Consider the following 17,882-nt stretch of genomic DNA (forward strand, 5'->3'; position numbering starts at 1 on the left):
GGCTTGCCGATCAGAAGGTCGGTGGTTCGAATCCCCACGACGGGGTGAGCTCCCGTTGCTCAGTCCCTGCTCCTGCCAACCTAGCAGTTCAAAAGCTCATCAAAATCTACATAAATAGTTACTGCTCTGGCGGGAGGGTAAACGCCATTTCCGTGCACTGCTCTGGTCCGCCAGAAGCGGCTTAGTCATGCTGGCCACAGGACTTGGAAGCTGTACGCCGGCTCTCTTGGCCAATAAAGCAAGATGAGCGCTGCAACCCCAGAGTTGGTCACGACTGGACCTAATGGTCAGGGGTCCCTTTACCTTTACCTTTACACTTTAAAAGCTGATAGGTTTCCATGTGGCTCCCAGGTCGTCACACATCTCTGTGTTGACTTGGTCCAGACCTGCATACCTTTGGTAAGGCTTGTGTGTCTTCAGCAAAACCCCATGTATCTTCAGACCATACCCCTCCTATAGTTTCCTTCTGGGACATGTCTTGTTTCATGTGGGAGAGGAGAAAGAACATGGGGAGGGTGGGGGAAGGGAGGGAAACATACTAGGAGGACCCTTTACTTTTGGTACATGCGTCAAAATAAAGTGAATAGCTGCCAGAGTTGCAGAGCAGATGGTTTTAAGAAAATATGAGTAGATGTTGGGTGTGGAAAGCCATACGACTCTGTGGAATCAGATTTGCCAAATCTGTAGGGAGTCTCGTGCAGAATCCATCTCCTTTCCAAGAGGGATAATATTCTATAGGAGAAAAACCTTGCAAGTGCAGAGGTGGGAGAATACTGAAGGAGCAGGGAGATGGTACAGCCACATGAATTTAAAAGTTGAGCACTTTTAACTTCGCAGCTGCCTCAGTGTGGAGGACAAATGTATAACTAAATTGCACATTCAATGGCCTGTAGGGCACTTAATATTTTCACAGTTACCATTCATGTCAACATTTATCTTGTTTTCAGATTATTACCCTCCGGATATATCCATTCCAGTCAGCCACTGGGGAGGGAGGGATGTCGATTATATTAGATACCTGCATCCAAATGCTTCCAAATACATAACGTGCTGCCTCCTCGACTCTCTTTCCTCCAACATCACTCGCTGCTCTCATCTTTGGGCTGGTCTGTTTTATTGTGGCCTGCTGCTGACACCTCCTCCCACCCAAAGAATCCCTCTAGCTTCCAACCTTCTCTATTCTTCCCTATTCCCATTTGTGGACCTTTCTCTCACCAACAACTGTACTGTGACTGATTAGCCTTCCCCCCCTCCCTGTGCTGTGACATCACGGCAGGGCAGCCTATGCCAAGGCAGCACCTGTTACATATAAAAGCATAGGCTGTGTGAATATGTTGACTACTTGTCAGCGTAGCTCCTTGTACTTACAAAGCTGTAAAATTTGTAAAGCATACGGCTTTACCTCTGCAGCTAAAGAAACATTGGATTAGTGTCAGGCTGATGGCTTCTCATTCTATGTACTGAGTTTATATGCAAGATTACCTCCTAACTGCTGGTTGTACTTATTTTCTAGGCAGGCCAACAACTCTTTCTTTTGAAATCAGATGTAACATCCCTGCTATTCGGCTCTAAGATTTGCAGTTCTGAAAATTACAGTATTTGCAACCTGGATAACACGCACACTCACATGTAGATTTTCTTGTGGTTTCCAGTATTACTGTATTTTTTGCACCATAACACTCACTTTTTTCCTCCTAGAAAGTAAGGGGAAATGTCTGTGCGTGTTATGGAGCGAATGCCTGTGGGTGTCGGGGGGGATCTGCTGCAGTTGTGAGCAGAGGATCCATGGTTCCCCTTCCTTCCTTCCTCCGTGGTTACAAAGCATGGATCCACATGGATCCTTAGGATTTTTGCATTGGGCTACTCCAAACTCATTGTCAGATCACATGTCTGTGGCCACAGCATGAACCACAAAAATCATATATCCACTATTTCGTTTAGAATATATTTTTTCTTGTTTTCCTCCTCTAAAAACCACGTGTGTGTTATGGTCTGGTGCGTGTTATAGAGTGAAAAATACGGTATTTTGCGGACTATTTGAGCCTGAAGACTGCGTAAAATGGCTTTTCGTTTTTCTCTCCTTGATCGCTGCAAGGAGTTCCTTTCTTGTTATCAGAGCTATTGGCAGCTGTTGGGTGGGTCAGAACCAGCGGCTCAAGAGTGGAGATGGTGCCTGATTTGAACTGAGCCAGAGATTGATCTGAGGCTGAGAACTGTAACACACTGGGCTGGTCCTTGTGTAACTTCCTCCTGCAGTCAGCCCCATGCGTAGGGGGTTGGAGCATGGTGTTGCACAAATCCAACTCATCCCTACCCACCAAGAATTTCATCCCCACCATATGAGGATGGACTGTCTAATTTTGGTGTGCACATGTACAAATGGCGTGGCTCATATTATTGCTTTTCCTGATTAGTCCCATAATGCAGGAAAGTTGTAAGCACAGATATGGTTTCACAGAAATCGCTTGGAAGATCATGGCACATTATGCCCCATAACTTTCTGGGTGGGTTTGAGATTTGTTGGGTTTTTTTAATAGTAAAAGATCAGAATCTGGGGCACTTCTGGAAGCCTTCATGGGCACCATGGGCACCAGGTTGGTGACCCTTGGTCTACATTGATTGGCAGCAACTCTCTAGGGTTTTAAGAGAAGGAATCTTTCATAGCCCTACCTGGAGGTGCTGGGGATTGAACCTGGGACCTTTTGCATACTAGACAGATGCTCTGCCACTGAGCTACAGTGCTATATCCCTGAGTTGGTCAGATTAATGGACCCTTTGCTCATCCGGCTTGCCAGTGGCAGCAGTTCTAGCAGTACTTGAAATAAGGATTTCACATCATTGTAGCAGCTGATAAAAATGGACTGCTGCAATGTTCCTTCCTTCATTTGCAAATGGGGTGACGGGGGTCCTTGGATTTGTCGTGCCTTGCCTGCAGGCTGAATTTTAGAATGTCTGGCGTTGAAAGCTACAAGGGAATAATACACCTGGCCTTTTCATCTATTGCTCTTTTACCTTTGTTTCTTTCTCTCTTCTTTTTTATGCCGCGCTCTCCTGACTTATGACCTGCATTCTTGGATTCGAGCATGACGTCCTAAGTCATTACCCTTCTGCTGCCATGTATAATGCGAAAGTGAGAATTTGATCTGCCGAAAGGGTGACATTTTTATTTGAGCGCAATTAAGCACATGAAAGATTGCTGCTGAAATATGTGAGTCAGCAGCTCACTTTATTCACCACAAAGGGGGTTACGCACATCTCAAAGCTTCTTTCTCCTCCTTCCTCCCTCAAGGCTTGTGTTTACTTCCATTACAAGCGGAAGAATCATCATCCAGTGCCCCAATTCTAGCATCATTCTGGGGTATTATATGAATGCATTGGTAAGGGGAGTGATGGTAGCTGCCATGAAAAGCAGTGGAGGATATTCTGAGATGATTCTGCAGAGTAGCTTCTTTTCCCTCCAAGGAGATGTGAGAGAATCTCAGACGTATTTCTTTGGGGAGCAGAAGACAACCCCTGCTGGATCTCAGGCCAAAGGCCCATCTAGTCCAACATCTAGTTCCCACAATGGTGCCCTGAATGAAGGACCAGTCTACAACAGCACACTCCCCTCCTGCAATTCCCAGCAAATAGCATTCAAAAGTAAAGGTGAAAAGGTAAAGGACCCCTGGACGGTTAGGTCCGGTCAAAGGCGACTATGGGGTTGCGGCGCTCATCTCGCTTTCAGACCAAGGGAGCCGGCCTTTTTCCACAGACCAGCTTTCCGGGTCATGTGGCCAGTATGAATAAATGGCTTCTGGTGCAACGGAATACCGTGACAGAAACCAGAGCACACGGAAATGTCGTTTACCTTCCCGCCGCAGTGGTACCTATTTACCTACTTGCACTGGTTTGCTTTCGAACTGCTAGGTTGGCAGGAGCTGGGACAGAGCAACGAGAGCTCACTCCATTGCGAGGATTCGAACCGCCAACCTTCCGATCGGCAAGCCCAAGAGGCTCAGTGGTATATTGCCTCTTACAGTGGTGGGAGCACATAAGCCAGTGGAAGAATGTTTCCATTTTGGCCTAGTCCTAATGCACACCCACACATACTCCTTTCTGAAAGTTAAATCTAGATAGGATGCACTGAGGCTGAAAGGCTGCAGCAGAAGCTGGCACTGCTTTGTTATGGGAAAATGTTAGGGGAATTCCAGGACGGAACAAATGAAAACACCCGCCTGATGCAACATGCCTTCTCCATTGTTGACCAAATTACTATCCCTGCAAATCTTGCGAGCAGAATATGATGGCAATCACACTCCCTGTTGATGATCCATGCCTCCTGGTTAAGAAGTTGTGTCCATGCAGGTATTTGGGAACCTTCCGAAGCTGGGGAATAGTGGTCCATCATCATGCTATTTGAGGTTGTCCCAGCTTGTCTTTGTAGCTTAGATTTTCATTTGTCTAATGGAGCAGAGTTTATAGAGCTGTTATCAGGCAACGACATCATATGGTACAACTCATCTGTGGCTATGTAAGATCCAAATGCTTTTTGGATCTTACTTTTTGGACTCTTTCAGGTGGTCCGCAATTTAACAGAACCACCTTTACCATCGGGGCCTTGTAAAGACCCCAAGATCTCCTGCAACGATTTTGCAAAGTTTTTTGCAGATAAAATCACTCATATTCGGAAGGAGCTAGACACCACCGTGGGAGCAGGGCTGGGGCGCGAGAGTGCTAGAGCCCTGTCTGGTCAAGTTGCATGGAATCAATTTCAATCCGTTACCCCCGAGGATGTGGACAGGCTGCTTGGACGAGTGAAACCAACCACCTGTCTCCTTGATCCTTGCCCATCCTGGCTTATAAAAGCTAGCCGGGAAGGGCTGGGCGATGGGCTCTGCGGGGTGGTGAATACTTCCCTCTGTGAGGGAACATTCCCAGATCCGCTGAAAGAGGCGGTCATTAAACCGCTTCTTAAAAAACCATCTTTAGACCCGGCCAGTATGGCCAACTATCGCCCAGTCTCAAATCTTCCATTCTTGGGCAAGGTGATTGAGCGTGTGGTTGCTGAACAACTCCAGGCACGCCTGGAGGATGCGGACCATTTGGATCCCTTCCAATCAGGGTTCAGGCCTCATCATGGGACTGAAACTGCCTTGGTCGCACTGGTTGATGATCTCCGGCGAGCTAGGGACAAAGGTGAGAGTTGTTTCCTAGTTCTGCTGGATCTCTCAGCGGCCTTTGATACAATCGACCATAACATCCTTCTGGACCGTCTAGAGGGGTTGGGAGCTGGGGGCACTGTTATACAGTGGTTTCGCTCCTTTCTCCTGGGCCGTGTTCAGAAAGTGGTGGTGGGGGATGAGTGTTCAGACCCCTGGGCCCTCACTTGTGGGGTGCCTCAGGGTTCCGTCCTCTCCCCCATGCTTTTTAACATCTATATGAAGCCGCTGGGAGAGATCATCAGGGGGTTTGGACTGGGTGTCCATCAATATGCAGATGATACCCAGCTCTACCTTTCTTTCAAATCAGAACCAGTGAAGGCGGTGAAGGTCCTGTGTGAGTGCCTGGAGGCGGTTGGAGGATGGATGGCGGCTAATGGATTGAAGTTGAATCCTGACAAGACAGAAGTACTGTTCTTGGGGGACAGGGGGCGGGCTGGTGTGGAGGACTCCCTGGTCCTGAATGGGGTAACTGTGCCCCTGAAGGACCAGGTGCGTAGCCTGGGAGTCATTTTGGACTCACAGCTGTCCATGGAGGCACAGGTCAATTCTGTATCCAGGGCAGCTGTTTACCAACTCCACCTGGTACGCAGGCTAAGACCCTACCTGCCCGCTGACTGTTTGGCCAGAGTGGTGCATGCTCTAGTTATCTCCCGCTTGGACTACTGCAATGCGCTCTACGTGGGGCTACCTTTGAAGGTGACTCGGAAACTACAGCTAATCCAGAATGCGGCAGCTAGACTGGTGACTGGGGGCGGCCGCCGAGACCACATAACACCGGTCTTGAAAGACCTACATTGGCTCCCAGTACGTTTCCGAGCACAATTCAAAGTGTTGGTGTTGACCTTTAAAGCCCTAAACGGCTTCGGCCCAGTATACCTGAAGGAGCGTCTCCACCCCCATCATTCTGCCCGGACGCTGAGGTCCAGCGCCGAGGGCCTTCTGGCGGTTCCCTCATTGCGAGAAGCGAAGCTACAGGGAACCAGGCAGAGGGCCTTTTCGGTGGTGGCGCCCGCCCTGTGGAATGCCCTCCCATCGGATGTCAAGGTGATGGACAACTACCTGACATTCAGAAAACATCTTAAGGCGGCCCTATTCAGGGAAGCTTTTAATGTATGATATTTTAGCGTTTTTTGGTTTCTGTGGAAGCCGCCCAGAGTGGCTGGGGAAACCCAGCCAGATGGGCGGGGTACAAATAATAAATTATTATTATTATTATTATTATTATTTGACTTTTAAGATGCCATCAGCCTAACTGTGTGTATACTGTAGTTCTGCTGGAGCATTAAATGCAATTTGGTATTTTAAATGTTTAATTTTAAAGATAGGCTTTCTAGCCCTCATCAGCAGTGGCTGGCAACCTGGGACTCCCCCAAGCTCACCATCTCACCTACTTCCCCTACCCTGCCCCCAGCAAGCAGCCACTTGTCTCACCTGCTGAAATCCCAGAAACTAGAGAATTTTGCTGAATAACAACAACAAAAGTCGCGAACAAACCATAATCCATGAATGAGGTATTCTCCACATTGCTGCAACCTCACTTGGAACCATATAGTAAAGGATGAGGAAGAATTCTGATAAGTAATATGGGAGCCACTCATCGAAGAGGACAATAAGTTAAAAAATCCATGGACCCAATCCCTGCAGCATGTTCCTTTAGCTTCAGCCCAGGAACTAATACAAGCACTAATACAAGATATCATTCTATAATCATCTTCATGGGAAAGGACACCCCCTGCCACCATGAAAATAATCATTGGCTTGGTCTCACTGGGTTGCTAAGGAACAAATTTTAATCCTGATTGGAGGACTCAATTAATATATGTGCCTGGGCCTAGAATTGGCCAAGTCTGCACTAATGTTGATAGGATCCCCCAACTGGCTCATGGTTCTCTCTCCATCTTCCTTTTAGCCTTTCTCCAGACCTAGTCCAATTCTCAAATAAGGGAGATTATCCAGTTTCTTTATCCTTATTATATACATAATTCATCTTTTCCTGGTGCAGGATTTGGATTGCAGAGGTACAGAATTTGTTTTTGGTTTTTTTAGTGGAGTTAATTAAAATTTAAAAAACCAGATTCCATATTATCTTCTCTGGTATGTTAATGGGAGGAATAATAGCTCAGTGACAGAACATATGTTTTTCATGCAGAAGATCCCAGGCTGAATCACAGGTAGCTCTAATTAAAATAATCAGTTAGGAGGTCATTTGAAAGACCCCTGCCTATACCCCTGGAGAGTTGCTGTCAGTCAGTGTAAGTTAGATGGAGAAATAGTCAGAGATCGTATAAGACAACTTCTGATGCTCCCTCCTTGCATTCACCGTACAAAAATATTATTTCTGTGGTCATGTCTGCAATCAAACCAAGATTACATTTCTTGAGAGTTTTGTCATTGTTCCTGTTTACATTGATAATGCAGAGACGGGAGAGGACTTGGAAAGGGTGAAGCTGGCAATTTTGGTTTCTTTTGGTTTCTCATCCCCCCCCCCCCAGTCTTTAGTTCTCCACATTTCCACAGCAGTTCGCAAAATGTTGCTTCGAAAAGTCCTCATGAAAATTCACCATTGGATTTCTCCTAGTGATGGAATTTTCCCTAATACAATGCATTTCTTGCATATATGCATCTTTGTGCATGCTTTACCTCGGTCTATGCGTTCTTTGTGCGCATTACCTAGCTGGAAATCTGCATTGCAAAATTTGGAGAAGGAAAGATGCGTTGCAAAATTTGCATTGCAAATTTCAAAGGGTGGCCGTGTTTGGATTCGTTTCTGAAAAGCACAAATTAGGTAGTTCTCATTGACATGCAAAGTGAATCGGATGTCTTCCCCATCCCAAGAGAGGGCGCCCAAATGATGCGCTGAAATAATGTGCATCTGTGTTGTAAGTGTGCATTGATTGTACGGCAGCCTCCCTCCTTAGAGGGCAATGCATATTGCTTACTTCGTAATATAATAAGCCCACCCTGAGGCCTTTGCAGACTCCTCAGCTCACGGTGCTCAGTAAAGTCATAGACATCTGCCCCCAAGTCCTGCCCTGATGGCGCTGCTGTAAATAAAGGCAGGAAGCTGCTGCAAACTGCCCATGCACAACACCCTGTACAAAATTCGGAAATAAGAAACAGACTAATTCCTGATGCATCCGTTCCACTTCGGAGCATCAAAATCTGGGGAGATATTTGTGTGTGAATTTTGGAAACGTCCCTAATTAAAGCTGGCTGCTGTCAACGTATGTCTTAAGTTCTTGTTACCCTTCCCAAAGTCATTAGGAATAAGCTCTTTTAAATACTAACGAAGTTTCCCTTCTGTGTGTCTTCTCTTCTCTTTCTTTTTTGCAGAGAGACTGCTACAGAGTTGTCTGGAACACTACCAAGGTAAGCAAGCTGTTCTGCTAAACCAAATCTGTGTGTTGGCTTCGGGGAGCTGCTGAAGGGAACATGCAAACCCTCTAACTGAAGCATCCAAGACAGCCTGTCAAGGGTTTAAGGAAAAAAAGAGAACATTTGTATGTGAAACAATAGTTACAAAACATGTGAGGGATTTTTTTCCCCTAGGGGGGAGGGGAGACCATTTGGCAGACAGACGCAGCTGCAGAGCAGCTCTGTGTAATGGTAGATTTTGCGTGAGTGAGTGTGTGCATCTCTCTAATTGATAGGCTACCTGCTGCCCTAAGGAAGTAAATCTTGGATGAACTTCTGCTAGGTTAAGGCTTGGAATACTTAACTGGTAACCTCAGTTTGCTTTTGGATTTTTGTCTGCATGGTTGACATTTAAGAAGCACCAGGATTTTTCCAAAGGCCCGTGAATCTTTTAAGAGACTACAGAGGGAGAATTATTTCCCGACAAGGGACAGATTCAGCATAGTTTGCCTTAGGTGTTGTAGAATCATTGAAATGTAGAGTTGGATATGATTCCAAGGGCCATCTTCAACCCTCTGCAGTGCAGGAACCACAGCTAAAGAATCATTGACAAATAGCCAGCCAAACTGCTGTATTTTCCACTCCATAAGACGCACCTGACCATAAGACACACCTAGTTTTCAGAAGAGGAAAACAAGGAAAAAAAATATTCTGAATCAAATGTTGTACTAAACTATTTAATAAACTACCAGTATATCAGAATAATATTTCAACCATGTAAAGTGAACAGCAATCAACAGTGACATTAAGAACCATCAAAAGAGACTTTATCCCCTAGTAAGGGGGGCAGGCAATGGAAATATATGAGCTTCCCACATTGAGTCCCTTAGATATAAGGACTGTATGGTTTGGATCTACACAATTATTTTAATGAAGCTAAGAGAAGTGGGACTTTCTTCCTTTTTCTTCATTGCAGAGAGCTCCGGGGGCTTTCGTATGAGGGAGGAATGAGGGAGAAATCTGATTCAATTCCCGTTTAAAGTCCAACCTACCTAATTCACACCTTTGTACACAACACAAGGACCAAACCACAGCCGCCCTTCAAATTTCACACTTCTGCAAAGGAAGGCACTACTGTCCTGGCAAGACCAGTGGTGGAAGGAGGGTCTGGCATGGTGGCACATCACCTGTGGGGACGTGGGACGTCGCCCACACGAGCGTTGTCCCAAGGGCGTGTGCGCTTGCGTACGCCCAACCCAATGGGGCGGCTGAGCATGGGGTCGGAGGGATTACACGGCTCCCGCTGTGCTTTCTTTACACCCGTGTAAGCGGCTCCTGTCCCGCTTTGCTGCTTTAAAATGAGTGCAGCATTCGCTTCATAAGACGCATAGACATTTCCCCTTACTTTTTAGGAGGAAAAAAGTGTGTCTTATGGAAAGAAAAATACGGTATGTTTAGACACCTCTAATGAAGGAGAGCCCACCGCTTTCCACACAAGCCTGTCTGTGCTTATCCTCGATTCACCTCCGTTTGCTAGCTGTGCAAAGAGGAAGGGGTTTTCTAGTGCTTCAGAAAGCTGCAAAGCCTCATTAGCCAGAGTTGACAGGAATAATAATACAGTCATACCTCGGGTTGAAGAAGCTTCGGGATAAGTATTTTTGGGTTGTGCGCTGTGGCGACCTGGAAGTAACAGAGTGCGTTACTTCCGGGTTTCGCCACTTGTGCATGCTCAGACGGTTAAAATGACGTTACACGCATGCGCGGAAACGGCGAATCGTGACCTGTGTATGCGCAGACGTGCAGACATGGGTTGTGTTCACTTCTGGATGCGAACGGGGCTCCGGAACGGATTCCGTTCGCATCCAGAGGTACCACTGTAATAATAATAATAATAATAATAATAATAATAATAATAATAATAATAATAATAAACAATAACAACCATAATTACTCGAATGTAATGTGCCACCGAATCTAACGTGCACCCTAATTTTCGCAATGTAATTTGGCAAAAAAAGTGTGCATTAATGTTCGATTAAATATGGTATTACGTGGCCTTTACTAACAGGTCGTGAAGCGGGTAACAACAATGTATAATTCAGGGTTAAAACAAATTGCAGACACTGGAATAAGGTTTATTCACCATGTCGATGAAGCCTCTGTCATCCTTCCACCTGCCTTGCCTACACAAGGTCCTAGGTTCAGTCCTAGGTGGGACTGGGAGAGATTCCCCTGTCTGCAACCATGGAGAGCTGCTGCCAGCCTGTGTAGACACTACTGAGCTAGATAGACCATGAGACTCGATCTCAGGGTTGTGAGTTTGAGCCCCACATTGGGCAAAAGGTTCCTGCATTTCAGGGGGTTGGACTAGATTACACTTGTGGTCCCTTCCAACTCTACAGTTCTATGATTCCATATGCAGCCATCTGACTGGGTTGCCCCAGCCACTCTGGGTGGCTTCCAGAAAATTAAAACACAGTAAGACATCAAACATTAAAAACTTCTCTGTGCAGGGCTGCCTTCAGATGTCTTCTAAAAGTCAGAGAGTTGTTTGTTTCCTTATGAAGCATTTATTTCTATATACCGTATTTTTCCGTGTATAAGACTAGGTTTCCCCCATTAAAAAATAATGTCAAAAATTAGGGTGTGTCTTATACCCTGGGCCCCTTCCCCCATTTTCTTAAATCCGAGTCCCCAAAAATAGGGGGCATCTTATGCATGGGGGCGTCTTATAGATGGAAAAATACGGCATGTGATTGTGAACACAGAATATATCGGCCTGCTGTACAAAGATTGAGTCAAATCTGTTGTTCCACTCACTTCTCCCTCTCCGTCCACCTTCCACTCTCATATGGCCCCTGGAAGGCTGTTCAGGAAACAATGTGGCCCTTGGGTTTCAAAAGCTTCCTTACCCCTCTCCTAGGATCAGATGATGTTGCTTCCTAAACTCTGTTGATATCTGTGTTTTGGTTATGAAATAGCATTGGTGTTGCATTTTGCAGCGTATAATCCCCAGCAAATTCTTCATGTCCCAAAGTTGTGCTAATGTAGCCTGTCGTTTGTCCCTAACACCCAGTGAATTATCACAGACCTGCAGGTGTTTTGGAGGTAAATTCAGAAGTTGCCCAGTTTGCAAAGCAACCAAACGCTTGAAACTCACATGCGTACAGAAGCTCGCTTTCTGCTTTGCTCCTCATTTCACTGTTGCCTGTGCCTTATTATTCCATCAAATGGCCTTTTTTTTTTTAATGAGCTTCATGATATGGTGGGGAGACGGAGTGAGAGAAAAGGGGTTCTTCGGTGAATATTGTATTGCAATTTGATGTTTATTCATAATGAAAAACGTGCAGCATGGAAACAGAGATACCCTCATTGCAATTATACTACAGCTTGTTAACAACCATTTTCACTACGCTATTTATTATAACCATGCTTCTGTTTTCCTGATGGAATGTGTGCAAGTGTGGTAGAATCTTGCTTTCTGCATAGTGCTGGGCCTTGTTTTGCTAAAGATTTTGATCATATTGATAAGATGTCTTGTCTTATTTTTGTGAGTTCTGGGCAATTTTGCCCTCCCTCCCTAGATAGCAGTCTGGCGAGCACAGTCTTGTTGCATATAAATTGTCTGTTTCCTCTCTCTCTCTCTTGCCCTGGTTTTTAGACTTCTGATAGCTTCATCTGTGTTGTGGAAACACTCTGGTGCAATTTGAAGCAAGGCAACTGAAGTTATTTTGTTTATTTACCAGTTAATGATTGTCGGAGCATGACACTTTTGTGATTTATTTTTATTCTTCGGAGCTACAAAGGTATGGTTGCTACTGTTTCAAGAAAACGATTCAAAGCAGTAGCAATCTCTAGCTGTGCTGCTGGAATCTCTTCCTAATCATTTAACGGCACATAGGTTCATCCACTGTGTCGTGGGATAAAGGTTTTGAGATCTGTACATGATGATATGTAATTACACCGGATATTGTTAATCTAATTTTGGCTGGCATTTAACTGGCAATGGACATGGTCTTTTTTTCCAGTGGAAATCAATTAGGAGTAAAAGAAAATTAAAGCCTTGATTTATTTATTTTTAAGAGATGCCTTCAAATGCTTCCATTTCTCCCCTTCCTTTTAATAAACTTAATCTTGCTTTGAATGCTTGCTTTGTGTCAAAATTAAAATATAGTGGCATGTCACTAGGGGAAAAAATAGATTTGTATAAGTAATATGTGACTTATTGAAATGAGAACAAAGAAACACCTGAGATTAATACAGTTGTTTCTCACACTTGTACCTGTTGGAAATCCGCAGTTTCTTAAAAGTCTCCCCCCCCCTTTTTTGGGGGGGGGAAGCCACTTTTCGTTATGTGGCATAGCATTCTTTCACTGAATGCTCTTCTGACTGTTTGGTCATTTGTTTTCTATTTGAAAAGATATCGTAGTTGCTTTCTGATGGTTAAAAGCCTGTTGCTTACTGGCCACCACAGAACAACAATAATTAAAACCTAAAAGGATTAGCTAAGGGTGCAGGCAAACCAATGCTGCTACTAAAACAAAGAGCAGCACTACGGAGATTGCTGGGTGGACAGTCTAGCCTGCTAGAGGAGAAACAGAGAAAGCTGTGTGTGATTTGTGTCGCCAGCCTCCCTAGCGCTGTCCTGATAAACATGTATTCTCAGTAAGTGTCCTTAATCATGAAGGAAAAAAAGACTGCTTCAGCAATCTCAGATGTAGCTAAAGTTGAAAGACTAAAAGAGTGTCAGGAGCTCAGTCTACACTCAAGTAGGACCCTGGCAGAGACACATGCCCAACTGGCACGTTCTCTCCCTCCTGGTCGATCGTTCGGGAGCTTCAAAAGCTTTCTTCTGCCCGAACATCACAGCGACCGATGCCAACCGACACCGGCACACTTAGGAATCCGCAGAGTTTGTGCAGTTGCGTAATAGACCTCAGCAACTCAGCATTTTGGCTAATCTACTTTATTTACATATAAACACACAGAGTACTACAACATGGCTCCCTCTCTCTCTAGCATCAGACAGCAAAAAGGAAAAGAACAAAGGACAATAGTCCCACTTCATGGAACACAGCAATACAAACATCCTGTCTCCGTCACTTCCCACTTGGTGGAGTCAAAACATATACCACCATGTGATGACAACAATTCCATGACTGCAACCACGGAGCAGGAATTCTAACAAGTAGTTGACCCCTACTCCTCTGTTCTACTTGTTCCAGGTTAAAGAAAGGACATGGGCACTCAGAAGCTCTCTTTGATGTGGGGCACAACTATGGTGACTTAGGACTTTATACTTACCATTGATACAGGGTGTGTGTATGGCTGGTTGTGCATGTTCAGTTGGTGCTAAGGTTGGCAAAGTAGGGTCCACCCACCCTCCTGTGCAACAGAATGTCATCAAGTCCTGTCACTTTCAGACAGACACTTTCAGACATGCAACAGTGTGCTAACGGCTCCAATATCTGAGCATCTGGAAGATTATTTTTCCCCAAAGAGACCAGGTTATCTGAAATGCTGCCTGCTTCAATGATGACTTGGCTTACCTGAGGGAAATGACACGCTATCATAGGGCAATGACCACACAAAAGGCGTCTTCTGCTGTTGCCCCTGTTTTGTGGATTGTCCTTACCTCTGCCGTATGTGAAGCAGCAACCATCAGTTGCTTCAGATGTCTTTTTGCCCAGGCTTTTCCTGAACCCTAAGATTGCGCCCAGTTTCACAGGTTTGAATTGCTGGTTTATTTGCATTCGTATACTTTCTGTATTGCTGTTTTACAGGTTTTAGGCTGCGTTTTTTGCTTTCCTGATGCAGAGTTTAAGCGGTATATAAATACTTGTAAGTAAAATGAGTAAATTAGCTTTTTAAGATGGAAAAGTTTTAAAAGGAGATTTAAAAGACAGAAGCAGGGGCTTGGGGAGGCCTTGGACTTGTAAGGGGGTCCCTAGGACTGCGGATTCTAGTGTGGACTATCATGGTTAGGCAAACTAGGGCCTGGGGGCCGGATCCAGGCCAATCGCCTTCTAAATCCTGCCCACGGACGGTCCAGGAATCAGCATGTTTTTACATGAGTAGAATGAGTGTTTTTATTTAAAATGCATCTCTGGGTTATTTGTGGGGCGTAGGAATTCGTTCAATTTCCCCCCCCCCAAAAAAATATAGTCTGGCCCCCCACAAGGTCTGAGGGACAGTGGACCGGCCCCTGCTGGAAAAGTTTGCTGACCCCTGGAATAGATGATCTGATCTGGGTCATGTTCTTCCCATCTTCTCCCATCGCGATAGCAAACTCACTGAGCTGGAGGGTTGCTAAGCTGAATTGGGAGCAGATAAAATCCTTGGCCTTGCCACCACCATCACATTCAAACTTTCCATTCGTAAGGTTTGGCTGCCATCAACAATGACATCTCCCTCCAGTGTTTAAGCACACAAACGTGCATTGGGATGCTCTACCTATGGCCACTAGCAGCTCCATACATTTTGAGGCAGAACCCCCCCCCCAGCAATTTAACTGCGTGGAACTGGAAATTCACCCAATAATATACCATCTTCTCACTCCTTATTATTGCCAGTATCATGTGTTTCTTCCCTTTCCATGATACTACATTTTCTTGTCATTTCTCCTGATATACAATGCAGAGAGGGTCGATAATAATTTGAAAGAAGGATTTCAGCTTCTAATCCTTTGTTCTATTCACCTGTGCATTTGCTCCTGTTCTTTGTCTTCCTTTTTCCTTCCCCCCTCATGGCAAACAAGGTTTCCTTCACATACCGGGGCATCAAGGAAAATATCTCCACACAGCAAACCTTTATAATATTGTGAAGCTGTTCATTGCCTGACCTATTTAGAGTACTCACACTCCTCTCGTTGCAGACGACATAATTAAATTTTAAATGGAACATGATAAAGAAATTATACTGGTGATCTCTAGAGATTTGTATACTCCATTTGGCTCTTTGCAAGTGTGTAACAAAGGCATACTTTAAAATTTCATACAGATCTGGCCTAATTCACCCCCCACCTTTTCAATGACTGTTTCATTTCTGTTCTAAACCCATTTTTTATTATTGTGGTTCTGAACCATCTTCATTAGCAGAATTAACAGGTCAGAGTAAAATCCTTCAGACAAAAATACAACCATCTTGTTTATTTGTTTCAGCATTGAAAATTCAGCTCAGCATTGAAACAAAAAATGTTTTTCCTCCCCATCATCATCTTATAAAGAAAGTCCAAGGAAACATTTGACTCTGCACTGTGGAATACTTCGCTTGCATGGTGCAAGGGGAAATGTCCCATGTTCCCATGGGACCAAATGGGGAATTTTAGCCTTTGAAGGCATTGCACTTGAAACAAAAGTCTAGTGCACCTTATATGGTCATAAAGCGGCTGACTTTGGATTGACTCTACCTGCTGTGGGCAGGGCCAAGGGGTGGAGACCAGAAAGGTCAGGAACTGGCAGGTTGGGGTTCAGTGTGAAATAATTTGGCAGAGCAAAAGCTGACATCATCTCCATTTTGAAAACCCAGTACTTGTTAGGAATAGACAAATCTGTCAATTTCCGTTTCTCTCTTTTTCTGATCTTACATTCAGCTCTCCACTTTCCATCAGCAATTTGTGAATTCTTTTTAAAAAATCCTGTTGAAAGTTTGCTGAGTTAGTGAACATTTCTTCTAACCAAACCATTTTTCTATGCAGTTTTGACCAATGCATTCCCCCCCCCAGCAGTTGCCCCTAAACCAGTGTTTCTCCAAGTTGGGTACCATGCTGTTGGACTACAACTCCCATCATCCCTAGCTAGAAGGATCGGTGGTCAGGGATGATAGGAGTTGTTGCCCAACAACAGCTGGAGACCCAGTTGGAAAAACACTGCCTTAATATAACACATTTTTGCATGGCGTTTTCGCTGATGGGGAATTTTTATGCACACTTCACCACAGCATATCTTTTTATTTGTACACATTGTTTGACTGGGGAACTGTACTGAAAATTCAGAGCAATGCAATTTTCAAAAAAACAGCTATGTTCTGGTCCTTGCATTGTTTCAGAACTGCTAATTGGGAAGGCCTGACGTTAACTGAACTGTAGTTTGCTAAGGGCGCTGAGAGTTGTTAGGAGACCGACATTCCCCTCACAGAACTCCAATTCCAAGAGGTCACTTTGAAGAAGAATTGGTTGTTAAATCACTCCAAATTTTAGCTCTTGGGGGGGAAACAGGTGTCTCCTAACAGCCAGCAGCACCCTTAACAAACTACAGCTTCTTTGAATGAAGCCGTGACTGTTTAAAGTGGTATGATAGTGCTGTAAATGTATTGTGTGGATGTAAGCATGGGATGTAAGCATGGGTTAAACCACAGAGCCTAGGACTTGCCGATCAGAAGGTTGGCGGTTTGAATCCCGCGATAGGGTTAGCTCCTGTTGCTCGGTCCCTGCTCCTGCCCACCTAGCAGTTCGAAAGCACGTCAAAGTGCAAGTAGATAAATAGGTACCACTCCGGCGGGAAGGTAAACGGTGTTTCTGTGCGCTGCTCTGGTTCGCCAGAAGCGGCTTAGTCATGCTGGCCACATGACCCGGAAGCTGTACACCGGCTCCCTGGGCCAATAAAGCAAGATGAGTGCCACAAGCCCAGAGTCGGTCACGACTGGACCTAATGGTCAGGGGTCCCTTTAGCTTTGCCTTTAAGCATGGTATATATGAGAAACAGTTTTACTACATGTTTCGGGACAGGCTGCCCAAACGCAAAACAGGACAGGGCTCTTGCATGTTTAATTGTTCTGTAGAGCAATTAAACATGCAGAAATTTTGGCAGGTGAAGTTTGCATGACACCCAGAGCCGTCCCTGCCATTAGGAAGAGTGAGACAGATGTTTTGGGCAGCAGATGCTTGTGAAGGGATACCAAGGTGTCAGAGGACAGAGGTATGTGTGCCAAATGGCCTCCTCCATGCCACACCTAAGCCATTCTGCTGCCCACAGGTGCCATGGAAATCATCGTGTCACTACTAGTATAGAAAGAAGCTTCAGCTGCTGGTCTAGTTGGCTTGTTTACATGGGACAGAGGAAACACCATCTTTACCTCGCAGAGAAAAAGGCCCCTCGTCTACAAACTAGCAAAGGTGCAGGAACCCCACTCTCTTTTTAATCTGGCCAGCCCCCTCTTCAAATATTTGCTACTTTCCCCTTCATCACATGGCAGAGTAAAAGGAATCATCTAGTATACCTTGCTTGGATTTTATTTGGCAGGTTTTTGGCACCAGTGGAACTGAAGCTTGTAAAGCTGTATCCGTCTATGCGCAATGAGAAGTCATCCCTGATCTTCCAGAGAACGAGC

The 17,882-nt window shown here is 45.0% G+C and overlaps 1 protein-coding gene across 19 annotated transcripts in view; it reads left to right on the plus strand.

Moving 5' to 3' along the window:
* CELF2 (CUGBP Elav-like family member 2) overlaps window positions 1–17,882 on the plus strand; it is a 547,342-nt gene that overhangs the window by 88,069 nt on the left and 441,391 nt on the right. For all 19 annotated transcript variants that reach the window (XM_083461288.1, XM_083461309.1, XM_083461275.1 and 16 more), the window contains exon 2: window positions 8,535–8,570. In XM_083461288.1, the coding sequence (XP_083317414.1) occupies window positions 8,535–8,570 (36 nt within the window). The remainder of the gene's footprint in view (window positions 1–8,534; window positions 8,571–17,882) is intronic.

This window comes from Podarcis liolepis (assembly GCF_965112155.1).
Source record: "Podarcis liolepis genome assembly, chromosome: 10".
Classification (NCBI taxonomy): Eukaryota; Metazoa; Chordata; class Lepidosauria; order Squamata; family Lacertidae; genus Podarcis; species Podarcis liolepis.